The sequence below is a fragment of the Geotrypetes seraphini genome, chromosome 3 (assembly GCF_902459505.1).
Source record: "Geotrypetes seraphini chromosome 3, aGeoSer1.1, whole genome shotgun sequence".
In the NCBI taxonomy this organism is placed as follows: domain Eukaryota; kingdom Metazoa; phylum Chordata; class Amphibia; order Gymnophiona; family Dermophiidae; genus Geotrypetes; species Geotrypetes seraphini.
The window spans coordinates 5,558,389-5,582,674 of record NC_047086.1 but is presented as its reverse complement, the minus strand read 5'-3'; the positions used below and the strand labels follow the sequence as shown (position 1 = coordinate 5,582,674).

Here is a 24,286-nt window from a genome sequence, read left to right as displayed (position 1 = left end):
TGCTGCCGTCCATCCTGCCCAGCAGTCCGCTCACGCGGTGGCCCTCAAGTCAAAGACCAGTGCTCTAAATGAGTCCAGCCTCACCTACGTACGTTCCAGTTTATCAGGAACTTGCCCAACTTTGTCTTGAATCCCTGGAGGGTGTTTTCCCCCTATAACAGACTCCGGAAGAGCGTTCCAGTTGTCTACCACTCTCTGGGTGAAGAAGAACTTCCTCACGTTTGTACTGAATCTATCCCCTTTCAGCTTTAGAGAGTGTCCTTTCATTCTCTCTATACCTTGGAGAGGGTGAACAACCTGTCTCTATCTACTTTGTCTTTAGTCCCTGGAGGGTGTTTCCCCCTATAACAGACTCCGGAAGAGCGTTCCAGTTGTCTACCACTCTCTGGGTGAAGAAGAACTTCCTCACGTTTGTACTGAATCTATCCCCTTTCAGCTTTAGAGAGTGTCCTTTCATTCTCTCTACCTTGGAGAGGGTGAACAACCTGTCTCTATCTACTTTGTCTTTAGTCCCTGGAGGGTGTTTCCCCCTATAACAGACTCCGGAAGAGCATTCCAGTTGTCTACCACTCTCTGGGTGAAGAAGAACTTCCTCACGTTTGTACCGAATCTATCCCCTTTCAGCTTTAGAGAGTGTCCTTTCATTCTCTCTACCTTGGAGAGGGTGAACAATCTGTCTTTATCTACTACGTCTTTATCTATTATTTGTTAAAATCTCTCTTCAACTCGTTTTTTGGCCTTGTCCAAAATAAATGTTTTAAATCCAAACGCACAAGGAAGGAGACCATCAGTCCAGAGTATAGAGCCGATACAGAGACTTTGAATAGGTAGTTCTGTTGCTCAGCTGGAGTAAAGCATAACAATCTTTTCCTATTATTACTGTTCCAGAAGAAAATGGAGTGTTTTGAATGTGGCCTGTTTATTTGAGCACCCTTTCTTTTATTTCCTTGTAAAGAAGTCGTTCTGTTTATGTGTTGCCACGCTTTGGTCTACTAGAATCAAAGAACCAGATCCCGTTTGTTCTTCCACAGATACAGCGCTGCACTTATTTTCAAAACATGCCAATGATTTGGGGCAGTATATAGGACTGAGCTTTGAAGTATTGGCTGGTTCCTGCAGTCAGTCATATACACAGGCACAGTTTTATTCTTATTTACTGTCTTTTGTCTTTGAAGACCCAAATTAAAAATCAGGCTGATTAAACATCTTTGGGTAAAATACCCCAAAGCTTCTCGTCTTTGACATCCATTAGCAAAAAAAGCAAATATCCATCAAGAGGGTACATTTAACCCGTATCTGTACATGGGAGTCAATTATAAAACTAAACAGAGCTTCTATGGATCCCCGCCATCACTGCAGCAGGGATTCTAGGCAACACAACCCTAAGGCTAAAGGAGGTTAAGTGCTGCTTCAAGTCAAAGGCCACAAGGAACACAGTCTTCTGAAAAATCTTCCTTCCATGCTGCTACTTCTCTTTTTGGTTTTCATCGTGAACTTCATATTGCTGGAGTCTTTTCAGTCTGGAGCCCGTCAGTACCTGTGCTGAGAGGATGTGCTGTAGCCCATTGCTGTCTGGGACTGTGAAGATCCCTGCACGTTGCTTTGGTAAGTCAGGCGTGAGCTGGAGTGCTGGAAAAGAAAACACAACATTGTTTTGAAGATACAGACAAAAGCCCTACCTAACTTGACACTGTGCTGCCATAATCTTACCTACTCTAACTGTAATCGATTTATTTAAATCACTAGTTCTGCATTTTCAATTTACCTCCGACTCGGAAGTTCCCCTCGGAATCTATCCAGCTATCTCTCCTCTGTTTAAAAAAAAAAAAAAAAAAAAAATGTATCTTCACTGGAAAATGTCCAGTCAAATCTTTTGTAATCCGCCTTGAACTGCAAGGGATAGGCGGAATAGAAATCCGTAATGGAATGTATTGGACAAGGTAAGTAGGGTTTCATGCAGAAAAGCCCCTATCAAAGATACCCTCATCACTCCAAAAGTAAGCCTCACAGGAATCATTTATTTCCCATGCCAGCTTCCAACTATCAATGCCTAATTTATTTCAAAATTTATAGCCTTCCTATCCTGCAATTCTAGGCGGGTAACCATAAAGCATAAAATTACACACAATTACATGACCATGAAAATTTATACAAACCCAGGCCAAAAGCATGTCAAACATAAAATTAAAACACCAGTTTATGAAAGGAACATTTGTTCAATCTTCCTAAACTGCAGAATCTCTGAGACTCAACTCCATGGGTAACTCGTTCTAGTACAAGACCCCTTGTATCGTCCACCTAGCTCTCCGTTGCCCCAAGAGTCTCACCACACTCAAAGATGGCACATCCAGACACAATTTGTCCATGGATCGTAATACTCGTAATGACCCATCATCCTTCAAAAGCTTGAAAATCAGGCACAAGACCTTAAATTCAATACGTGCGTTAATGGGCAGCCAGTGCAAATCGCGTAAGATGGGTAAAATATGATCAAACCTCGAGGCTTGCACTATAGTATGTGCAGCATGTTCTGAGCAACTTGTAGCACCTGAACAACATATTTTGGCAGCCCTAGGTATAAAGCGTTACAGTAGTCTAATCTAATCTAATGCTTGACTTTATATACCGAGTCATCATTCAAAGAAAGCTCGACTCGGTTTACAATAGTTAAGTTATCAAATAAAAAACTAGAAAAGAATAAGACTAAGTTTGGTAAAGTTAATTTTCAAAGTGTTTAGCAAATAAAGTAGTTTTTAAGTCAAATAGTAGAGTCAGTGTTTCACTGATGGTGGTCTTAAAATTGTCCACAGACAAATAATCTGTCAGTCTACAAAGTAGATGCAGTTAAAAAAACCCCCGCGACACCACCGACTTCACTTGGGGCTTGAATGACAGTGTGGAGTCAACAATAACTCCTAAAGATCACATCATCTGATACTATCTCAGAAAGAAAAGAGAGAGGGGAGATACCGTACATACTCAAATATAAACTGATCCGAATATAACCGAGGTAACCTTTCCCCCCAAAAAGGAGGAATAAAAGGTTGACTCAAATATAAACCAAGGTTAAAAATTTGGGTATGTGTCATTTGTCTTGCCCACCAGAACACCTGGCCTCAGAAAACAGCAAAAAAAAAAAAAACACCTTTTTCAAGTACAAACCCACAAACTGCAAGTACTATTGTACACAAACAAAACCCTAATATGTTAGACTCTGCACACAGTACACAAGAGAAGTCCAAAATATAAAAGCAACAGATGTAAAATTTCAAAGCTGACATATTTGAATCACTAAATTGAAAATAAAAACCATTTTCCTATCATTGTTATCTGGCAATTTTATTTTTCTGGTCATCTTGTTCCATCTGTGCTCTTAACTCTGTTTCCAAGGCCTCTCTATGCATTTGCTGTTTCTTTCCTCTTCTTCACTTTTTGCACTACATCCTTCTTTGGCATTGATTTTCATATTCAGTTTTCTTCCATTTTTCTGCTTCCATCTCAAATCTATCTTTCCAACTCTTTCCCTTTCTTCTGTCCATGTACACCATCTTTACTCTCTCTTCATCTTCTCTCCATCCTTGTGCCCCATCTCTTCCCTCCTTCTCCACTTCCTTCCATATGTCCCATCTCTTCTTCTTCCCTCCATGTGCCCCATCTCATCCCTCCTTCTCCACTTCCCCATCCATGTGTCCCATCTCTTCTTCCCCTTCCCTCCATCCATGACTCATCTCCTCTTCCCTCCATCCATGTCCCATCTCTTCCTCTTCCTTCCATGTGCCCCATCTCACCCCTCCTTCTCCACTTCCCTCCATCTATGTGTCCCATCTTTTCCTTTCCTCCATCCGTGCCCCATCTCTTCCCCTTCCCGCCATCCATGTGCTATCATCTCCTTCCTCTTGCTGCCCACGGCCTCCCCTGTACTGTTCCTTTGCTGCGGTCTACCCAAACGGAAACATGAAGTTGCTTCAGAGGGAGTGGACCGTGGCAAAACAAAAGTACTGAGGAAGCCCCCGTCTTAGGTTCTCCTGTCCTCCACTACCTGTTCCTCCCTGCCCCAGACCGACATCGCACTTACAGTCCCAATGCTCCGGAAGCTGACCTGTTCAAGTGGGCTCTTCCAAGTTTGCCCTGGAGTAAACATATGTGCAAAGTGGGTGCAGGACATATGAGCTAATTTTATAACAGAACACTTCCGTAAAAGGTCCAAAAAGATGCCTATTTTAGAAAAGCACCATTAGCAGACACACCTTGTAATAAAATTACAGCCTCATCTATCTGTCCATATATAGCATGGCAGCCTTAAGGCAGAGAGCAGAGATTTGAGAAATCAGACAGATGCCCCAACAAGAGGAAAGCAAAAATGATAGCAGGCAATGGAAGTGATGTGACAATGCTGTAGGCAGTCATCCGGCCAGCCATCTAGTTCTGGATACAAATCAGCCCTGAAAATAGTAGCAGGACCACTGCTTGCCCTGGATCAGTGACATGGAATGCAGGCCGTGTATCGTGTGCTAGAGGATTCTTGAGTCCACTACATACTCCTGCCACATGCCAAGGCTGACCCCATCTGTACATACAGTAAATGGAGCTCCATGCTGCTGTACAGCTTGGTGTACATTTAGGATGGTCTTACTGAAATTTTTTTAAGCCTAGTTTCTCTACAGTGCCCTCTCCTCCTGTGACATCAGGGCTGTGAACAAACAGGAGCATCACAGTCTCTCAAGTTAGACACCAGCTTTGGGAGGTCATCTCAACAGGAATCTGCCTCCAAATACAGGAGGCCTGGGAAGCAGATGACAGCAGCTCTGCAGTCTCAGTAAATGAGCCAGCTGGTGGAGCTGAGTTTTTTCTGTGCAGCACTATGGCCACTTTTCTATCTTGCAGCCAATATTTTCTGCTGCTGATCTCGCAAGCTCACAATGAAAGAAAGAACTGGTGGGCTGCTAGAGGGATGACTAAGGAATGTGTTGTTCTGGGTTAAGAGGACAGGATGTCACAGGGAGAGTTTGAAAAAGTAACTCATTTTTTTAGCACTGTCTAGCACCAAAGAAGCTCCTTGAACATAACAGTATAATTTTGAAAGGTTTGAAAGCCTAAATTTGAGAAACAAACTCTAAATTGAAGATCCTAAAATGTGTGAGGCTATGGGAATTGAGTTAGGGTAGGAGAAAAAATAAAGGGCCCGATATTTTAAAAAGGATTCCAGGGGAGATCTGGGAAATTACAGACCAGTAAGCCTCACTTCAGTGCCGGGCAAAATGGTGGAACACGTAGACAAACATGATTTAATGAGACAAAGTCAGCATGGGTTCAGCCGAGGAAGATCTTGCCTCACCAATTTCTTTGACTTCTTTGAAGATGTGAATACACATGTGGATAAAGGTAAGCCGGTTGATGTGGTGCAGGGCTGCCCAAGTCCAGTCCTCGAGATCTACTGGCAGGCCAGGTTTTCAGGATATCCACAATGAATATGCATGAGAGAGATTTGCCTGCACTGTCTTCTTGGTATGCAAATCTCTCTCATGCATGTTCATTGTGGATATCCTGAAAACCTGGCCTGCCAGTAGATCTCGAGGACCGGACTTGGGCAGCCCTGATTGTAGTATATCTAGATTTTCAAGAAGCTTTTGACAAAGTTCCTCATAAGAGACTCCTGAGAAAATTAAAGAGTCATGGGATAGGTGGCAAAGTTCAGTTGTGGATTAGGAATTGGTTATTGGATAGAAAACAAAGGTAGGGTTACATGGTCATTTTTTTCAATGGAGGAGAGTAAACACTGGAGTGCCGCAGGGGTCAGCACTGGGACCGGTGCTATTTAACTTATTTATAAATGATCTGGAAATTTGAACAACGAGACAGGTGATTAAAATTTGTAGATGACACTAAACTGTTCAAAGTTGTTAAAACGCATGCAGATTGTGAAAAATTGCAGGTAGACCTTAGGAAATTGGAAGACTGGGCGTCCAAGTGGCAGATGAAATTTAATGTGGACAAATGCAAAGTGATGCACATTGGGAAGAATAACCCAAATCAGTGTTACCGGATGCTAGGGTCCACTTTGGGGGTTAGCGCCCAAGAAAGGGATCTGGATGTCATTGTAGACAATATGATGAACTTCCGCCCAATGTGTGGCAGCCAAAAAAGCAAACGATGCTAGGATTTATTAGAAAAGGGATGGTTAACAAGACTAAGAATGTTATAATGTCCCTGTATCGCTCAATGGTGCGACCTCATCTGGAGTATTGCGTTCTGACCTCGGTACCAGGAAAGATGGTAGAGTCACTGATAAAGGACCGCATCATTGATCATCTTGATGGACATGGACTGATGAGGACCAGTCAGCACGGTTTTAGCAAAGGCAGATCGTGTTTGATGAACTTGCTGCACTTCTTTGAGGGAGTAAACAAACAGATAGACAAAGGCGACCCGGTCGACATTGTATATCTGGATTTTCAGAAGGCATTTGACAAGGTTCCGCATAAACGACTACTTCGGAAAATTGCGAGCCATGGAATTGAGGGTGAAATATGTGGATTAAAAACTGGCTGGATCATAGGAAACAGAGAGTGGGGGTAAATGGACAATACTCGGACTGGAAGAGCGTCACCAGTGGGGTGCCGCAGGGCTCGGTGCTTGGACCCGTGCTCTTCAACATTTTTATAAATGATCTAGACATTGGTACGACGAGTGAGGTAATTAAATTTGCGGATGATATAAAGTTATTCAGAGTAGTGAAGACACAAGGGGATTGCGAAGATCTGCAACGTGACATAATCAGGCTCGAGGAATGGGCATCAACATGGCAGATGAGGTTCAATGTGGATAAGTGTAAAGTGATGCATATAGGTAACAAAAATCTCATGTATGAATACAGGATGTCCGGGGCGGTAAGAGACTTGGGAGTTATGATCGACAAGTCGATGAAGCCGTCCACGCAATGTGTGGCAGCGGCAAAAAGGGCTAGGAATGATAAAGAAGGGGATCACAAACAGATCGGAGAAGGTTATCATGCCGCTGTACAGGGCCATGGTGCGCCCTCACCTGGAGTGCTGCGTCCAGCACTGGTTGCCGTACATAAAGAAGGACACGGTACTACTCGAAAGGGTCTAGAGAAGAATGACTAAGATGGTTAAGGGGCTGGAGGAGTTGCCGTACAGTGAAAGATTAGAGAAACTGGGCCTTTTCTCCCTCGAACAGAGGAGATTGAGAGGGGACATGAACGAAACATTCAAGGTACTGAAGGGAATAGACTTAGTAGATAAGGACAGGTTGTTCACCCTCTCCAAGGTACAGAGAACGAGAGGGCACTCTCTAAAATTGAAAAGAGACAGATTCCATACGAATATAAGGAAGTTCTTCTTCACTCAGAGAGTGGTATAAAACTGGAACGCTCTTCTGGAGTCTGTCGTAGGGTAAAACACCCTCCAGGGATTCAAGACAAAGTTAGACAAGTTCCTGCTGAACCAGAACGTATGCACGTAGAGCTAGTCTCAGTTAGGGTGCTGGTCTTTGACCAAGGGCCGCCACGTGAGCGGACTGCTGGGCATGATGGACCACTGGTCTGACCCAACAGCGGCAATTCTTATGTTCTTATGTTCTCCTTATCTCAAGAAAGATATAGCGGCACTAGAAAAGGTTCAAAGAAGAGCGACCAAGATGGTAAAGGGGATGGAACTCCTCTCGTATGAGGAAAGACTAAAACGGTTAGGGCTCTTCAGCTTGGAAAAAAGATGGCTGAGGGGCGATATGATTGAAGCCTACAAAATCCTGAGTGGAATAGAACGGGTACAAGTGGATCGATTTTTTACTTTGTCAGAAATTACAAAGACTAGGGGACACTTGATGAAGTTACAGGGAAATATTTTTAAAATCAATAGGAGGAAATTTTTTTTTCACTCAGAAAATAATTAAGCTCTGGAATGTGTTGCCAGAGGTTGTGGTAAGAGCAGATAGTGTTTAAGAAAGGTTTGGACAAGTTCCTGGATGAAAAGTCCATAGTCTGTTATTAAGTCATGGGGGAAGTCTCTGCTTGCCCTGTATCGGTAGTATGGAATATTGCTACTCCTTGGGTTTTGGCCAGATACTAGTGACCTGGATTGGCCACCGTGAGAATGGGCTACTGGGCTTGATGGACCAGTGATCTGACCCAGTAAGCCTATTCTTATGTTCTTATGATATTTTTTTTTTTTTTAAAAAGCTAGTGATCTATTTTCAGCCACACTTAGCAGGCTAAGTTTTTCGTTTTCCGTTTAGGAGCTTAAAATGTGGGTCTGCCATTCATTCGCCACATTTATGAGCCTACCTTTTTCCCTTTCCTAAATCCACCCACTATTTATGTTCCTAGACTTAAGTCATTCCATAACAGGTCACCGGATGTTAAGGACCAGTTTGGGGACTTGCCATAGGATACTAACATTTACACATGTGACTGTTACACAGTTAGCCGCTAACCTGTAGTCTATTCTTTAACTTTAGAATACAACTCACTTTGTGCATAAATGCAAGGAGGTACCGTATTTTTCGCTCCATAAGACGCACCTGACCATATGACGCACCACCTGTAGAGGAGAAAAACCAAAAAAAAAAAAATTCTGAACCAAATGGTGTGCCCTGTACTCTGCCCCCCCCCTCTGGTGGTATAGTAGTAGGCTGGAACAGGGTACAGGGCATGTCTAGTGGTGGGCCCATCTAATGGTAGGCACGTGTAGTGGCAGCCAGCTCCCAGCCCCAGCCAGCCAGTCCCAAGCCAGCCAACCAGCCCTAACCCAGCCAGCCCCCAGCCAACCCCAAGCCAGCCAGCCAACCCCAAGGCAAAGGCAGGCACCCCCCAGGTACTTTTTTTCCCCATCCCGGCGGACCGGCACGCTTTTCGCGCTCCTGCCTCGGTTTCCCTGCTCTCTTCCGGCAGCGGCACAGCGGTGCACAAGGCAGGCGCACGCTTTTTTGTGCCTGCTTGGTCCCCCACTGCACTCTGAATGGCTGCGAGGGACACGTGCCTGCCTCATATACCACTGTGCCACTGCCGCAAGATAGCAGGGGAATCGAGGCAGGTGTGCGGAAAGCATGCTGGACCGCCGAGATTGGGAAAAAAAGGTATGTTTTTTTGTTGTTTTTTTTTACATTCGCTCCTTAAGACGCACCCTTATTTCCACCCCTTTTTGGGGGTAGAAAAAGTGCGTCTTATGGAGCGAAAAATACGGTATATCCAACAATTCTGCATGTAACATAGAATACTGTAAGTTATACATTAACGTGCCACATTTATGCCTGCTACTGACATGCTCTAAACAGGCATGCTTAAATGGTGGGTAAATGCTGACTTCGAATGGAATCTGTTACAGAATTTGAACTCAGTGTGCTCCATCGTGGCACCTAACCTTTGGTGCCCATTTGAGTATCAATTTAGGAGCATAACTCTCAAAGTTAGGAGCGTAAAGGCTTTCAATGTTCTGAACTATGCACCTAAGGCAGGATCATAAATCTACACATATAATACAGGGGTGTCAAACTCAATCACAAAAGGAGCCAGAATCTAAAACACAGGCTGAATTCTCCTTTTCCTAAGCTGCGCTAGCGGTTTTAGCGTGACCACTAGATGCTAACGCCACCATTGAGCTGGTGTTAGTTTTTACGCTAGTGCACCTTAGTAAAAGGAGCCCTTAGTCTTAGAAGTATAGATCCTTCCTCACCCTGGGAGTGTGTGGCACCGTGAGGTTGTGGGTTCAAACCCCATTGCTGCTCCTTGTGATCCTGGGCCAGGTCCATTAGACAGAGTGTGAGCCCACCAGGACAGAGAGGGGAAAATGCTTGAGTACCTGAACGTGAACCACTTAGGTAATAAGTGGTATATAAATACGCCATCCTCACAAACGCAAGACCCAGGGCTGCCTGGTCAGGCGCTTGAACACCGAGACCCCAGGCATTTAGCCAAACTGTCTTAGGGCACTGCTGATCAATCTATGCAACCATTCCACACCCTAGATGCAGAATAATGGAGACTTACCCTGTGCGTCAGCTCAGAAGGAGAATTTTTCTCATCAAATGCAAAAATTTTGATGACCCTATTACTACATTGTTTTCCGCATCACTGGACATCCAGGACCCCTGAGAAAGGACCATGTATACGAGAGTCATTTTTAAAGGATTACAAATAAAGATTCCTGTCCTTGTACATTCCAATCTGCAGTTTCTTTCTTGTTTTTGATGTTCGCCTTTTACTTTTTCTTTGTTTTGCCCTTTGGAGACTCCCTCAGGCAGTTTTGAAACCCCATCTGGGACCCTGACCCACAGTTTGGGTAGTTCTGCCTTAGGGCCACATATGCTAAAAGTGTCTTTGTAAAATTCTTAAGAAAGAAAATGGTTCCCACCCTTTCTCCTGGTCTCAGTATTGCTATTACAATCCCTCAATCATTAAAAAGCAGAAGATCTGCTTGCAGCTTCGAATGCCGGGCCTGAACTGAAAGAGTGAGGCTGAGAGGCTGCTGCTTCTAGCGGGAAACCTGCACTCTCAAACACACGCCCCAGAGCTTTTCAAACTAGGACGCGTTTATGACGCCTCTCCTTTGGCTACTCGGGCCTGCCCCCTCAACCGGCACCCAATCCACGCCTCTCCCGTAATTCGATCCCTCCACAACACGCCAGGGATCATGGGAAGTGTAGTCTCTGCAGTCCTCCCTACACAAACAAAACTCATGAAACTACAAGCCTCGCCAGGCCAGTATGGCACCACATGACCCACCTCAGGCTTTGGCGGCAGAGGCAGGGAGCAGTGCGTAAAGTCTTGTGTTTGAGATGTGCAATATAATAAATCTAAACATATTTACAGATTGTTTGCTTTCAGCTTAAAACTTAAGCTCCTTAGTTCAGCAAAACATAAATGCCTAACTTAGTCAAAAGAAAGAAAGCTGAGTACTAATTTTAAGCACCTATCAGCCTTTTAGTAACTATAAAACATATGTACCTCTGATGTGCACAACTAAAATCAGGTCTAGTACTGACAACCTGTTATGTCATATCAAACTTCAAATGCTTTTCCTTAAATGATATTTTAGAACAGTGAAATGCAAAAGGGTTAAGGTCAGAGAGTAAACATGAACGTTATTGCTTCGTCTGTGCGCCAATGCCACCAGACCTGCCAGTGGAAAAAAGGAGGTTTCAGGATGTGTACCTGATAGTCAGAGGGTATGAGAGGCCCGCCAGAATTGGTGCCCGACGGCCCGATGCGGGCTTTCTTATTCGGAGGCCCCTGATTGAGGCCCGAGTCCTGGCTGTGCTGGAGACCAGCTGCCATGCCACCGCCGCCACCCGTAGTGCTATTGGTCTGGCTGCTGGCCTGTTGCTGCTGCTGCTGCTGAACTGCTGTTTGCTGGTGCAGAGTCTGCTGCTGATTCTAGAAAAACACACCTCAGTCAGGCCTTGTTCCGCTGCTTAAGAAGACACCATTAACCCCCTTTGGGTTACCCTCTTCTGACACGAGAGATTCCACAGTTATTCCCAACATCTCCCCACTCCAGAGACCAAATTTACTTTTCAAAGCTGCTTTTTCCCTAAATATCCCTTTGTTTATACCGTTTAAAAATGGAGAAAGCAACGTTGCTCACCTGTAATCGGGGTTCTCCATAGACACCACACTTGTTGGTAAGCGAGGATTGAATGAATACTGAAGCTCACCCTCAACAACACAGCCCAGTGGCCCCAAAATAAAGCACTGCAAACGCTGGTTCAAAATGAAAGATTTTCTTTCTTTTTCCCTTCCCGGTTCAGCATTCAAACAAATCATAAGTTCATGAAAAGTATTCTTCTCATACTTTCCACACAGTCCTGTGCAAGTGTGGCTACATCGGCTGTTTCAATGATCAGAGTCTGCACATGGGCCGCCCCGCGCTGAACACTGACTTGATGCTGTTCAGTATTGGTCAGGGGTAGGCAATTCCGGTCCTCGAGAGCTGGAGCCAGGTCAGGTTTTCAGGATCTCCACCATGAATATGTATGAGATGAATTTGCATGCACTGCCTCCTCGAAATGCAAATCTATCTCAGGCATATTTATTGTGGCTATCCTGAAAACCTGACCTGGCTCCAGCTCTCGAGGACCGGAATTGCCTCCCCCTGAAGTGTGAGTTTAAAAGGTTCAGATTTTATTTCTTACAGCAGCTACTAGTCTCCTCCCAAAGCATATCCTGATCATATAAAGCAGCATTTCCTTCACTATCAGACACTGTTAAATCCAGGGGTGAGGTGGCAGAGGTTGGAATGGACAACCATTCTGAAGATCCACCGTAGGAGAGATGCCTTGATGGAGTCTGGGAGTGTAGCTGGATTCTTTGATTCCACTGTAAAGGCCTCTTGTGCAGTCATGCCGCCATGTGAAGACTTGTGGTGCTAGAGAAAGTCTAAAGAGCAGTACCTTATACTAGTAGTTGTGGATGAGGAATGTGTGGTGCAGTGGTTGGATCTACAGTCTCAGCACCCTGGGGTTGTGGGTTCAAATCCAGCGCTGCTCCTTGTGACCCTGGGCAAGCCACTTAATCCTCCATAGCCCCAGGTACGTTAGATAGATTGTGAGCCCACCGGGACAGAGAGGGAAAATTCTTGAGTACCTGATTGTAAAAAACCGCTTAGATAATCTTGATAGGCGGTATATAAAATCCTAATAAACTTGAAAACTTGAAGTGGAGGAAATGCCAGTGGGTTGGATGAATGGGGTGTGGGTGTAAGCATCCTTTAGATCTAGAGCAGCTAGCCAGTCATTGGGTCTCAAATCTAAAGAATGCTTACACCCACAGCCCACTGGCATTTCCTCCACAACTACTAGTATAAGGTACTGCTCTTTGGACTTTCTCCAGCACCACAAGTCTTCACAAAGTGCCTAGGAGTGGTAGCAGTGCACCTTCACAAGCAACAACATAGTATCTTTCCTTACCTCGACGACTGGCTCCTCCTCATGGCACATTCTAGGAACCCCCTGGGTTCAATAATCCTTTAGATCTAGAGCAGCTAGCCAGTCATTGGGTCTCAGAAGAGGGAGTGTGGTTGGAACATAAGAATTCTCAATCAACCCAAGTGGGTTGAAGAACTGTTGAAGAATGCAAAGACCTGCAGAGCGACCTGATCAAACTGAGTGAGTGGGCAAAAAAATGGCAGATGAGCTTCAATGTGGAGAAATGTAAGGTCTTGCACATAGGGAAGGGGAACTCCAGGTACAGCTATACGATGGGAGGGAGTGTACTCGGGGAAGGCAGCCAAGAAAAAGATCTGGGGGTATTGGTGGATAACACAATGAAGCCGGAGGCGCAATGTGCAGCGGCCTCAAAAAAAGCGAGCAGAATGCTGGGCATTATCAAAAAGGGTATTACTACCAGAACGAAGGAAGTTATCCTGCCACTGTATCGAGCAATGGTGCGCCCACATCTGGAATACTGCGTCCAATACTGGTCACCATACCTCAAGAAGGACATGGCAATACTCGAGAGGGTCCAGAGGAGAGCAACGAGGATGATAAAGGGTATGGAGAACCTCTCATATGCCGAAAGGTTAGACAGGCTGGGGCTCTTTACCCTGGAAAAGCGGAGACTGAGAGGGGACATGATACAGACTTATAAAATCATGAAAGGCATAGAGAAGGTGGAGAGGGACAGATTCTTTAAACTAGCAGGGGCAACTAAAACAAGAGGTCACTCAGAAAAGCTGAGAGGAGACAGATTCAAAACAAATGCAAGAAAGTTCTTCTTCACTCAGCGGGTGGTAGACACCTAGAACGCGCTTCCCGGAGAGGTGATAAGCCAGAGTACAATTCTGGGGTTCAAAAAGGGACTGGATGACTTCCTGGAAGTGAAGGGAATAACGGGGTACAGATAGAGGTTTACCTCACAGGACATTGAGCAAATAGGATATGGACTTTTTAGGTTAGGTAGGGAACATTTTCAGGTCATGGACCTGGGGGGCCGCCGCGGGAGCGGACTGCCGGGCGCGATGGACCCCTGGTCTGACCCGGCGGAGGCAATGCTTATGTTCTTATGTTCTTATGGGTCTCTATTAAATAGTGCAAAAGTTAAAAGAGTCCCAACAAGGATCTCTGTTTCGGATCAGCTAAATAGCACCTTCCTTGGGTGACACCTACTGGTAGAGTATCGTTAAAACATGCGCTGTAGAACCAAAGCTGAACGCTGCAAAAACGTTTCTGAACATTGGTAGCCACAAACTGGAGGGATCTAGAAAGCCATGGTTCTGCTTTAATACCACCCTTTGACTTCTCTCTGCTATCTCACTTACCTTGTCACCTTTCTCCTCAGGATCATCCTCATTCAGGAATTCTCGTTTCGGGTATGGAATCTGGCAGCCAGCAAATACACTGCAATGCAGCAATTGACACAAAACAGAGAGCAGTTACTTAGGAACAAATAATTCACTCCTTTTTTGAAGCCAATCTGCCCTTCTATCATCTTGCTTCTTCTTCAGTCAGTGGATCTAAAGTCTATCATCTCTATCATACCAGAACTGCAGTCTGTGGCCAGTCAGTGCTCCCTAAAACTCAAATCAGTTAACTAAAAGGCCAGACACTAGTTACCTAAATCAAAGTGTCATCCCACAAATTTATTCTAATTTAAGCATGCTTGGAACAGATACATAGGGTAGTGGTAAGGAAAATGAGCTGTTAAGGCTGTTTATGGTGAACTTGTGATGCTTCTGACCTGGGTTTTGTTTTTGCTTGTTCTGTCCGGAGCCCTGACGCACCAGAGCGAAATGCAGGCAGCCTTCGTTGGCAACGGACAAACCACCAACTTTATAACAAGGGCAAAAGTCTTAGCTACAAGTTAAATGGTAGGGGGAGGTCCTAGATATCAAACATTTTTTGGTTACTGATTTGTTGGTTTCTTGGGCCAAGCCTGCATTTTGGAGTCTGGGAACTAAATCTCCTTAGAACCATGGGCAAGTCACTTAAGCTTAGATTGTGAGCCCACTAAGGGCTCTTTTTACTAAGGTGCGCTAGCGATTTTGAGCACACACATGAGATTAGTGCGCTAGCCAAAAAATTACTGCCTGCCGCGCGCTAAGACCCTAACGTACCTTTGTAAAAGGAGCCCTAAAAGTAAGTACGTACCTGCATTTAGTATAGGTAAACCATTTTGATTGTACCCACAGAAAGGCAGTACAGTGGAACCTCGGTTTGCGAGTAACGCGGTTTGCGACTGTTTGCAAACTTTTGTCTCGCAAACCGAGCACTGACCCAATAAACGAGCACTTACAGCTGCAGGAAGCGCCACTTCCGTCCACCGGCCAGCCTTCCATGCCGGGTGCCTTCCGCATGTTGGAGAGCCTCTATCTGAGCCTACGCAGCCGAGTGCCGTCCCACCTGCACGTTGCACATGATTACCCACAACATCATTCATCGACGTTGTGCGTGATCATACGCAACGTGCAGGTGGGATGGCACTCGGCTGCGTGGGCTCTCAAAGGCTCTCCAACATGCGGAAGGCACCTGGCGTGGAAGGCTGACCAGTGGACGGAAGATGAATCCTCCTGAAGCGGCGGTGTGTGGGCTCAGGGGTTCTCCAGCGGCTGGAGGAGGTGTTTCCTAGAGACCCGGCACCCGACAGGTACACACCCCTGGGCCACCCCTCGCCACTTCTTCAGCACCTTTTGGGTTCTGGAAAGTTGCTTTGATATACGAGTACTTTGGATTACGAGCATGCTTCTGGAACGAATTATGCTCGTAAACCAAGGTTCCACTGTACATCAAATCAGTGACCCTTTATTTACTACTACTTATAATTTCTATAGTGCCACCAGATGCATGCAGCGCTGTACATTAAACATGCAAGAGACAGTTCCTGCTCAAAAGAATGTGCAATTTAATTATGAAAGGCAAACAGGACAAAAAGGGTGAATCTATACAAGCTGCTCAGGTAGGGAATTACAAAGGGAATGACAAACAGATATGGCTGCTTTAGAAGAGGGTTGAAGCAAAATTCTACCGAAGAAGAGGGTTGAAGTTATGATTTGAAAGCAGTTGAAAAAAAAAGTGGGCTTTTAGCATAGATATCAAAATCGTCAGAGATGGAGCCTGACGTGTCAAATCAGGAAGGTTGCTCCAGGCACACGGCGCAACGAAATAGAAGGGATTGAGTAGGAAGTTGGCAGTAGAGAAGAGAGACGTGTGTGTGTTAGGTGCCACTGACTCGAGTTCCAGTCCTAGTGACTTGATGAGTTAAACATCCAAAAAGAAGTTGGTAAAGTGCTAGTCCAACGAAGACCTCCAGCAGTTGTCAACATATCCAGCAATCTAGTTGCAGGTTGCCCTCTTTGCCTAGTTTCTTCGACCTTCCCAAACATGATGTCCTTCTCCAGTGATCTCTCTTCGATCAAAATAAGATAGCTGTGTGGCTTTAATATGATCTTTAACTTATAACGCTACTCCCCCTCCTTTTCTTCTTACCCTGTCTTTCCTGAACAGATTATAGCCCGGTATAACTTCATCCCAGTCATGGTTCTCCATGGACCACGTCTCCGTAATCGCCACTATATCCAACTCCTCTTCTTCCTTCACAGCTTCTAGATCCAGAATCTTGTTTCCCATACTTCGAGCATTGGTATATACTGCTTTCCAGACATTGCCCCCTTTTCCCATCAATATAGAGGTATTCAGTGATTTACTTACCTGAGGGCTTATACTCACCCGGGAACTTTGATCACCCTGCCCCATCACTTCTAGTTTACAGTTAAACATAGAAACAGACGGCAGATAAGGGCCACGGCCCATCAAGTCGGCCCATCAAGTCTGCCCTCCCCTACCTTTCCCTGTGAAGAGATCCCACGTGACGATCCCATTTTGTCTTAAAATCAGGCACGCTGCTGGCCTCAATTACCTGTAGCGGAAGATTATTCCAGCGATCAACCACCCTTTCAGTGAAGAAGTATTTCCTGGTGTCACCGTGTAGTTTCCCGCCCCTGATTTTCCACGAATGCCCTCTTGTTGCCGTGGGGCCCTTGAAAAAGAAGATATCCTCTTCCACCTCAATACGGCCCGTGAGATATTTGAACGTCTCGATCATGTCACCCCTTTCTCTGCGTTCCTCAAGTGAGTACAGCTGCAATTTATTCAGCCGTTCCTCATACGGGAGATCCTTGAGTCCCGAGACCATTCGGGTGGCCATTCGCTGAACCAACTCAAGTCTCAGCACATCTTTGCGGTAATGTGGCCTCCAGAATTGTACACAGTATTCCAGATGGGGTCTCACCGTGGATCTATATAAAGGCATAATGACTTCGGGCTTACAGCTGACGAAACTCCTATGTATACAACCTATGATTTGTCTTGCCTTAGATGAAGCTTTCTCCACTTGCTTGGCAGTCTTCATGTCCTCACTGATGATCACCCCTAAGTCACGTTCTGCTACAGTCCTCGCTAGGATCTCACCATTAAGGGTGTAAGTCTTACATGGATTTTGGCTGCCAAGGTGCATGACTTTATATTTTTTGGTATTGAAACTTAGTTGCCAGGACCTGGACCAGCGCTCCAGTAGGAGTAGGTCGTGCACCATACTGTCAGGCATTGAGTTATCGACAGGCACTGTTTTTTTGTCTGTATAGTTATGCGTCATCGGCGAATAGCGTTATTTTATCTCGAAGCCCCTCGGCCAAGTCCCTTATGAAGATGTTGAAAAGGGACTTGGCCGAGGGGCATGATAGAAATTAATGCATTTATAGGATTTGAAGATTTCAGCCAACTATTTTGAGGGCTGTAATGGAGAACTTCGGGGGCTGCACATTGGAGTCTACTGCCTTAAGAGGATATATAGTAGGCTGGAGTCTTAGGAAAGAACTTTACCACAGAAGGCTCTCTTTAAGGCTTACTTAACTTTATAGCCCTACCCCCAGAGGTCTTCCATTATTTTCATTTTTCTGTTATCACTTCTACTCTATAACAACCACAAATATGTCAGCAAACCCAGGGCAATATCCACTACACTGAGTGAAGAGCAATTGTGTCATTTATTGCATTACATTACATTAGTGATTTCTATTCCACCATTACCTTGCAGTACAAGGCGAATTACAAAAGGAGTTATCTGGCCATTTCCAGAGGAATTGAAGAGTAGAGCGGGTTGCTTCAGAGAATTGGGATGAGTCTTGCGGTGTTAGTTTGTCTTCAAGGATTTCTTGAATAGTATGGTTTTTATTTTTTTTCTGAACGATTTGTAGTCTGGGGTTGTCATCAGTAAATTGGAGAGTTGGCAGTCTAGTTTTGCTGCTTGTGTAGCTAGAAGGCCATTGTACAGTTTTTTTCATTTGATGTCTCTAATTGGGGGATGCGTGAACAGTTTGTAGGTTCTCCTATGTCTGGTTGAGGTAGTTTGGATTAGGCGGTTGTTTAGGTAGGTTGGACTGTCTCCGTTTATGGTTTTAAATAATAAGCAGTAGAATTTGAATAGTACTCTTGCTTGTATTGGGAGCCAGTGTGAGTCGAGGTATGCCGCCGTAATGTGGTCGTGTTTCCTCAGTGAATAGATAAGTCTTAGCACTGTGATTTTAACTGTTTATAGTTGTTTTACCATGGTTGCAGGGAAGGAGAGATAGAGTATGTTGCAGTTGTCTAGAAGACCTAGGACTAGGAACTGGACCAAGAGCTGGAACTGTGTTCTGTCGAAGAATTTTCGAACTTGTCTTAAGTTTCTCATGACCGTGAATGATTTTTGTATTGTTTTGTTGATTTGTGGTTGCATGGTACAGCATCTGTCTATCGTCTATTCATAGAAGTTTTAGAGTGGGTTGTATGGGGTATGTGATTGAGTTTATTACTAGATTTGTTATGGTTGGGGTTTTATTATTTTCAAGGAGAATGAATTTTGTCTTGTCTGGGTTCAGCTTCAGTTTGTGATTTTTCATCCATGTTGCTACAGTTTCGTGTCCTATGTAGTGTGTCTGTCATGGAGGACATTAGTTGGTCAAAAGGAAGGAGAATGGTGATGTTGTCTGCATAGCTATAGGAGGTTAAGCCTAATTTGTCCAGGCAGGTGCTGAGGGATGCAATGTAGAGATTGAAGAGAGTTGGGGATAGTAGAGATCCTTGGGGTACGCCGCAGAGTTTGGACCATGGTTCTGATTTTTCTTTGCTCAACTCGACTCTGTAAGTTCTGGATTGCAGGAATCCTTGAAACCATGTGTGTACCTTATCTGTGATTCCTACTGTATCTAGTATTTGTAGTAGGATGTTGTGGTCTACCAGGTCAAATGCTGAGGTGAGATCCAGTTGTATAATCAGCATTTTTCTACCTATGCTGAGGTGTTGTCTAGCTGTGTCCAGGAGGGAACCTAGTAGTGTCTCTGTGCTGTAGTTGGTTCTGAAACCAGACTATGTAGGGTGGAATATTTTGTGGTCTTCTAGATAGTTGGTGAGGAGTTTGGCTACTAGGCCTTCCATTAGTTTGACATAAAGTGGTATTGAGGCTATGGGTCTGTAGTTGGATGGTTGATCTGTTGCTCTTTTAGGGTCTTTTAGGATCGGGTTGACGACGATTTTGCTGAGGTCTTGCGGGAAAAGGCCATCTGCAAGCATGGTTTGTATCCATTGTAAGAGGAAAGCGCAGAATTTGGTACTATTGAATTTTAATACGTATGGAAGGCAGTGGTTGAGGTCGCAGGCTGCGTGACTGTATTTTTTGTAGAGTTTGTTAAGGTTGGACCATTGTATAGTTGGGAAGTGGGTCCAAGTTCTGTCTGTCGCAGCTGATTCTTTTTGTGTGGGGAGCAATGTGTTCTCTTCTAGATGGGTTTGGGTTCTGGTGAGGGTAGTCCTGGCAGTTGTGATTTTGTTTTTAAAGTATTCAGCTAAAAGGGTGGCTGAGGGAGGAGGGGTATCGTTATTGGCTAGATAGGGTTTGGTGTCTTTGAGTTCTTTTAGTATTTGGAATAGTTTTTTAGGGTTTGGTGTCAATGAATTCTTTTAGTATTTGGAATAGTTTTTTTGTGTCGTGGGTTTCTTTGCCTATTAGGTTGGTGTAGTGTGTCTTTCTTTTAGTTTTAGCTTGTATTGTTGGTTTAGTTTTCTCTATGCTGTTTTTGTGGGTTCTTGGTTATTCTTTCTCCATTTTCTTTCTAGTCGTTTGCATTGTCTTTTGAGTACGAGTAGTTCGTTATCGAAACTAACTGAGTGAGTGGGCAAAAAGATGGCAGATTGAGCTTCAATGTGGAGAAATGTACTCCATGTACAGCTATACGATGGGAGGGAGGGTACTGGGGGAAGGCAACCAAGAAAAAGATCTGGGGGTATTGGTGGATAACACAATGAAGCCGGTGGCGCAATGTGCAGTGGCCTCAAAGAAAGCGAGCAGAATGTTGGGCATTATCAAAAAAGGTATCACTACCAGAACAAAGGAAGTTATCTTGCCACTGTATCGAGCAATGGTGCGCCCACATCTGGAATACTGTTTCCAATACTGGTCGCCATACCTCAAGAAGGACATGACAATACTCGAGAGGGTCCAGAGGAGAGCAAAGAGGATGATAAAGGGAATGGAGAACCTTTCATATGCCGAACGGTTGGACAAGCTGGGGCTCTTTACCCTGGAAAAGCGGAGACTGAGAGGGGACATGATAGAGACTTATAAAATCATGAAAGGCATAGAGAAGATGGAGCGGGACAGATTCTTTAGACTAGCGGGGACAACAAAAACAAGAGGTCATTCAGAAAAACTGAGAGGAGACAGATTCATAACGAATGCAAGGAAGTTCTTCTTATCACCGGAGAGGTGATAAGACAGAGTACAATTCTGGAGTTCAAAAAGGAACTGGATGACTTCCTGGAAGCGAAGGGGATAACAGGGTACAGATAGAGGTTTACCTTACAGGACATTAAGCGAACAGGGTATGGACGTTTTAGGTTAGTTAGGGAACACTTACAGGTCATGGACCTGGGGGGCCGCCGCGGGAGCGGACTGCCGGGCACGATAGACCCCTGGTCTGACCCGGCAGAGGCAATTCTTATGTTCTTATGAACCATTTGTCTGATCGTCTGCTAATTCTGGTTTTTGTTTGTATTGGGGCTAGCTCGTCTAGGGTAGTTGTGCTTAGCCTGCACCATTGTGAGATGAAGTCCTTGGGGTTGCATTCTTGGATAGTTGCGCCTGTTTTAGTCCAGAATTTGGAGGGGTCGATGTATTTACGTGAGTTATAGGTTGATCTTTGGGGTTTTGGTTTGGTTTTGTCTTTGGCCCATTTGATGTTGAAGGAGTATGTGTAGTGGTCTGACCAGAGGGATCGAGACCACTTTCCATTTGATGTTTGAATCTCTGGCCTTAAGGGCTGTTGGGTCATGAAGGCTGCGATGTCTAGTTGGTGACCTTTCTCATGTGTGGTTTGTGGGTCTAAAATTTTGTATGTTAGGGCTTCGAGGAATGACAGTAGGTTTTCTACTTGTTTGGAGGATTGGTCTTCGAGATGGAGGTTTAGGTCTCCTAGGATTAGGTTGTAAGTTGTCGTTAGTGAGTTTTGGTATATAAAATCTTCAAATTTGGGTCTTGCTGTGTTCCAATTCCCTGGTGTTATTTAGCATGAATTCCCAAAGATTATTGAACAGATGCATGTAAAACACAAATGAAAACATTAGATGGCATGCAAACTCCTTATAAGTTAAGAGTTATGAAAACATGCATGTGTTGGGCATAGGGTACAATTTAATGACTCCCCCTGTGATACATTAAACAAGAAATGATTTGACGCATACTCAGATGTAGGCAGTGGGTCTTCCTGGAAGTAGGGGTCCTGCAGTGCCTGCTCTGATGTAATTCTCTTGGTAGGATCCATAGTAAGAAGCTTCTGGAGCTATGGGAAACCAGAAACAACACTTTAGGAAGTTTTATACTGCCTCCCTCCCCTTTTCCTTCCCCCTCATGCCCTTCCCATTTACCGTTTTCCCCTTCCCCCTTCTCTTTCTTTTGATTCCTTCCCATTTTTCCCTTCCCCCTTTTTCCTTTTTCTTTTCCCTTTTGCTTCCTTTTCTCTATATTCCCTTTTCCCCTCTGTTCTTTCTACTGCCCCGTTTTCCCCCTTTTCTCTCCTTTTCATATATTTGATATCACCTGTGTTTTCCTTGCATCTCCCTCCTCTTCTTCCCTATTTCTCCCTTCCTCCTTCCCCTTTCTTCTTCCTTTCACCTCTACCTTACTTTCCCTTTCTTCTCTCTTGCTCCTTTATCCCCCCTCCCCTTCCCTTCTTTTCCTGCTTTTAGGGCCCCTTTCATAAAGCAATGGTAGCGATGCTGACATGGTAAATGCATTGAAGCTCATTCAAGTCCTATGGACTCCGGTGCATTTTACATGACAGCATCACTACTGCAGCTTTGTAAAAGGGGCCTTTCATCTTCATTTCCAATTTTCTTTCAAATTCCGGTCTTTTGTGCCATTGGACTCCATGTATAAACATATTTGAGTGATATGTATCATTTTCTACTTTTAGTGATCTACATATGAAGATATATTTTGTTTTGGGGCTTTTATTTCTAGCTACTCTTCCACTCAGAAAGCTTTTGATAAAGTTCCTCATGAGAGGCTCCTGAGAAAATGAAAGAGTCATGGGATAGGAGGCAAAGGTCAGTTCTGGATTAGGAATTGGTTATCGGATAGAAAACAGAGGGTAGGGTTAAATGGTCATTTTTGTCAATGGAGGAGAGTAAACAGTCGAGTGCCGCAGGGGTCTGCACTGGGACCGGTGCTATTTAACTTATTTATAAACGATCTGGAAATTTGAACAACGAGACAGGTGATTAAAATTTGTAGATGACACTAAACTGTTCAAAGTTGTTAAAACGCATGCAGATTGTGAAAAATTGCAGGCAAACCTTAGGAAATTGGAAGACTGGGCGTCCAAGTGGCAGATGAAATTTAATGTGGACAAATGTAAAGTGATGCACATTGGGAAGAATAACCCGAATCACAGTTACTGAATGCAAGGGTCCACCTTGGGAGTTAGTGCCCAAATAAAGGATCTGGGTGTCATCATAGACAAAACTTGAAACCATCCGCCCAATATGTGTCAGTGGCCAAAAAATCAAACAGGATGTTAGGAATTATTAAGAAAGGGATGGTTAACAAGACTAAAAATGTTATAATGTCCTTGTATCGCTTCATGGTGGGACCTCACCTAGAGTATTGCGTTCAGTTCTGGTCTCCTTATTTCAAGAAAGATACAGCGGTACTAGAAAAGGGGCGACGGGACATAAGCGCGCGAGACAAACGCAGACCGACAAACGAGCGCCGACAATTCAGCGCATGACTTCAGAGCGCCGCAGGAAAACCTAAAAGGTACAAAGAAGAGCGACCAAGATGGTAAAGGGGATGGAACTCCTCTCGTTTGAGGAAAGACTAAGACAGTTAGGGCTCTTCAGCTTGGAAAAAGAGACGGCTGAAGTCTACAAAATCCTCAGTGGAATAGAATAGGTACAAGTGGATTGATTTTTCACTCCGTCAAAATTACAAAGACTAGGGGACTCAAAGTTACAGAGAAATACTTTTAAAATCAATAGAAGGAAATATTTTTTCAACCAGAGAATAGTTAAGCTCTGGAACATGTTGCCAGAGGATGTGGTAAGAGTGGACAGCATAGCTGGTTTTAAGGAAGGTTTGGACAAGTTCCTGGAGAAAAAGTCCATATTGAGAAAGACATGTTGTAAGCCACTGCTTGCCCTGGATCGGTAGCATGGAATGCTACTCTTTGGATTTTGGCCAGGTACTAGTGACCTGGATTGGTCACCATAAGAACGGGGTAATGAGCTTGATGGACCATTGGTCTGTCCCAGTAAGGCTATTCTTATCTTCCTATGATGTAAAAAGATTTGAAGCAGTACAGAGGAAGGTGATGAAAATGGTAGTAATGGCCACCAAGAAAACTGCCTTAAGAGTAAGTTCCTTTAACATACAGGCATTGAGAGGCTCAAATAGAGGACGAACGAGCACAGAGAGAACTAGATTGAGACCCCAGGCAGAAACCGAGAGCCGAACTGGAGGCCGGAGCAATTTCACAGCTCTCAAGAACTGAATCAAATCCGGAGAAGAGGCCAAACACTTACCACACAAGAGAAATCTGCACCAGAAGGGAGGACCAGACAAGGCCCCACTCCAGACCATCCTGCAGAAACTCCAGATTGTGAGGCAAAGCAGCTTGAAGAGGAACCATGCTACACGTGGAACACCATTCTTCAAAAAGACATCAAACTCAGACATAAGCCCAAGAGGTGAAAATTCTCTGAGACCCTAAGAAAGTGGAGATCACCTTATCCGAATATCCCTTCTTTC

At 44.5% G+C, this 24,286-nt stretch overlaps 1 protein-coding gene across 5 annotated transcripts in view; it reads right to left on the bottom strand.

The window, feature by feature from the left end:
* Positions 1 to 573: 573 nt before the first annotated feature.
* Positions 574 to 24,286, bottom strand: part of CDK19 (cyclin dependent kinase 19) — a 276,135-nt gene continuing 252,422 nt past the window's right edge. For 3 of the 5 annotated variants that reach the window (XM_033936294.1, XM_033936295.1, XM_033936300.1), the window contains exons 10-13: positions 21,721 to 21,818; positions 14,271 to 14,349; positions 11,168 to 11,389; positions 574 to 1,629 (exon numbers count right to left, since the gene is read on the bottom strand). In XM_033936294.1, the coding sequence (XP_033792185.1) occupies positions 1,531 to 1,629; positions 11,168 to 11,389; positions 14,271 to 14,349; positions 21,721 to 21,818 (498 nt within the window). In that variant the 3' untranslated portion in view covers positions 574 to 1,530. Of the gene's footprint in view, positions 1,630 to 9,806; positions 10,105 to 11,167; positions 11,390 to 14,270; positions 14,350 to 21,720; positions 21,819 to 24,286 lie in introns of those variants that run through there. The other 2 variants (XM_033936298.1, XM_033936299.1) reach the window with 2 other exon arrangements.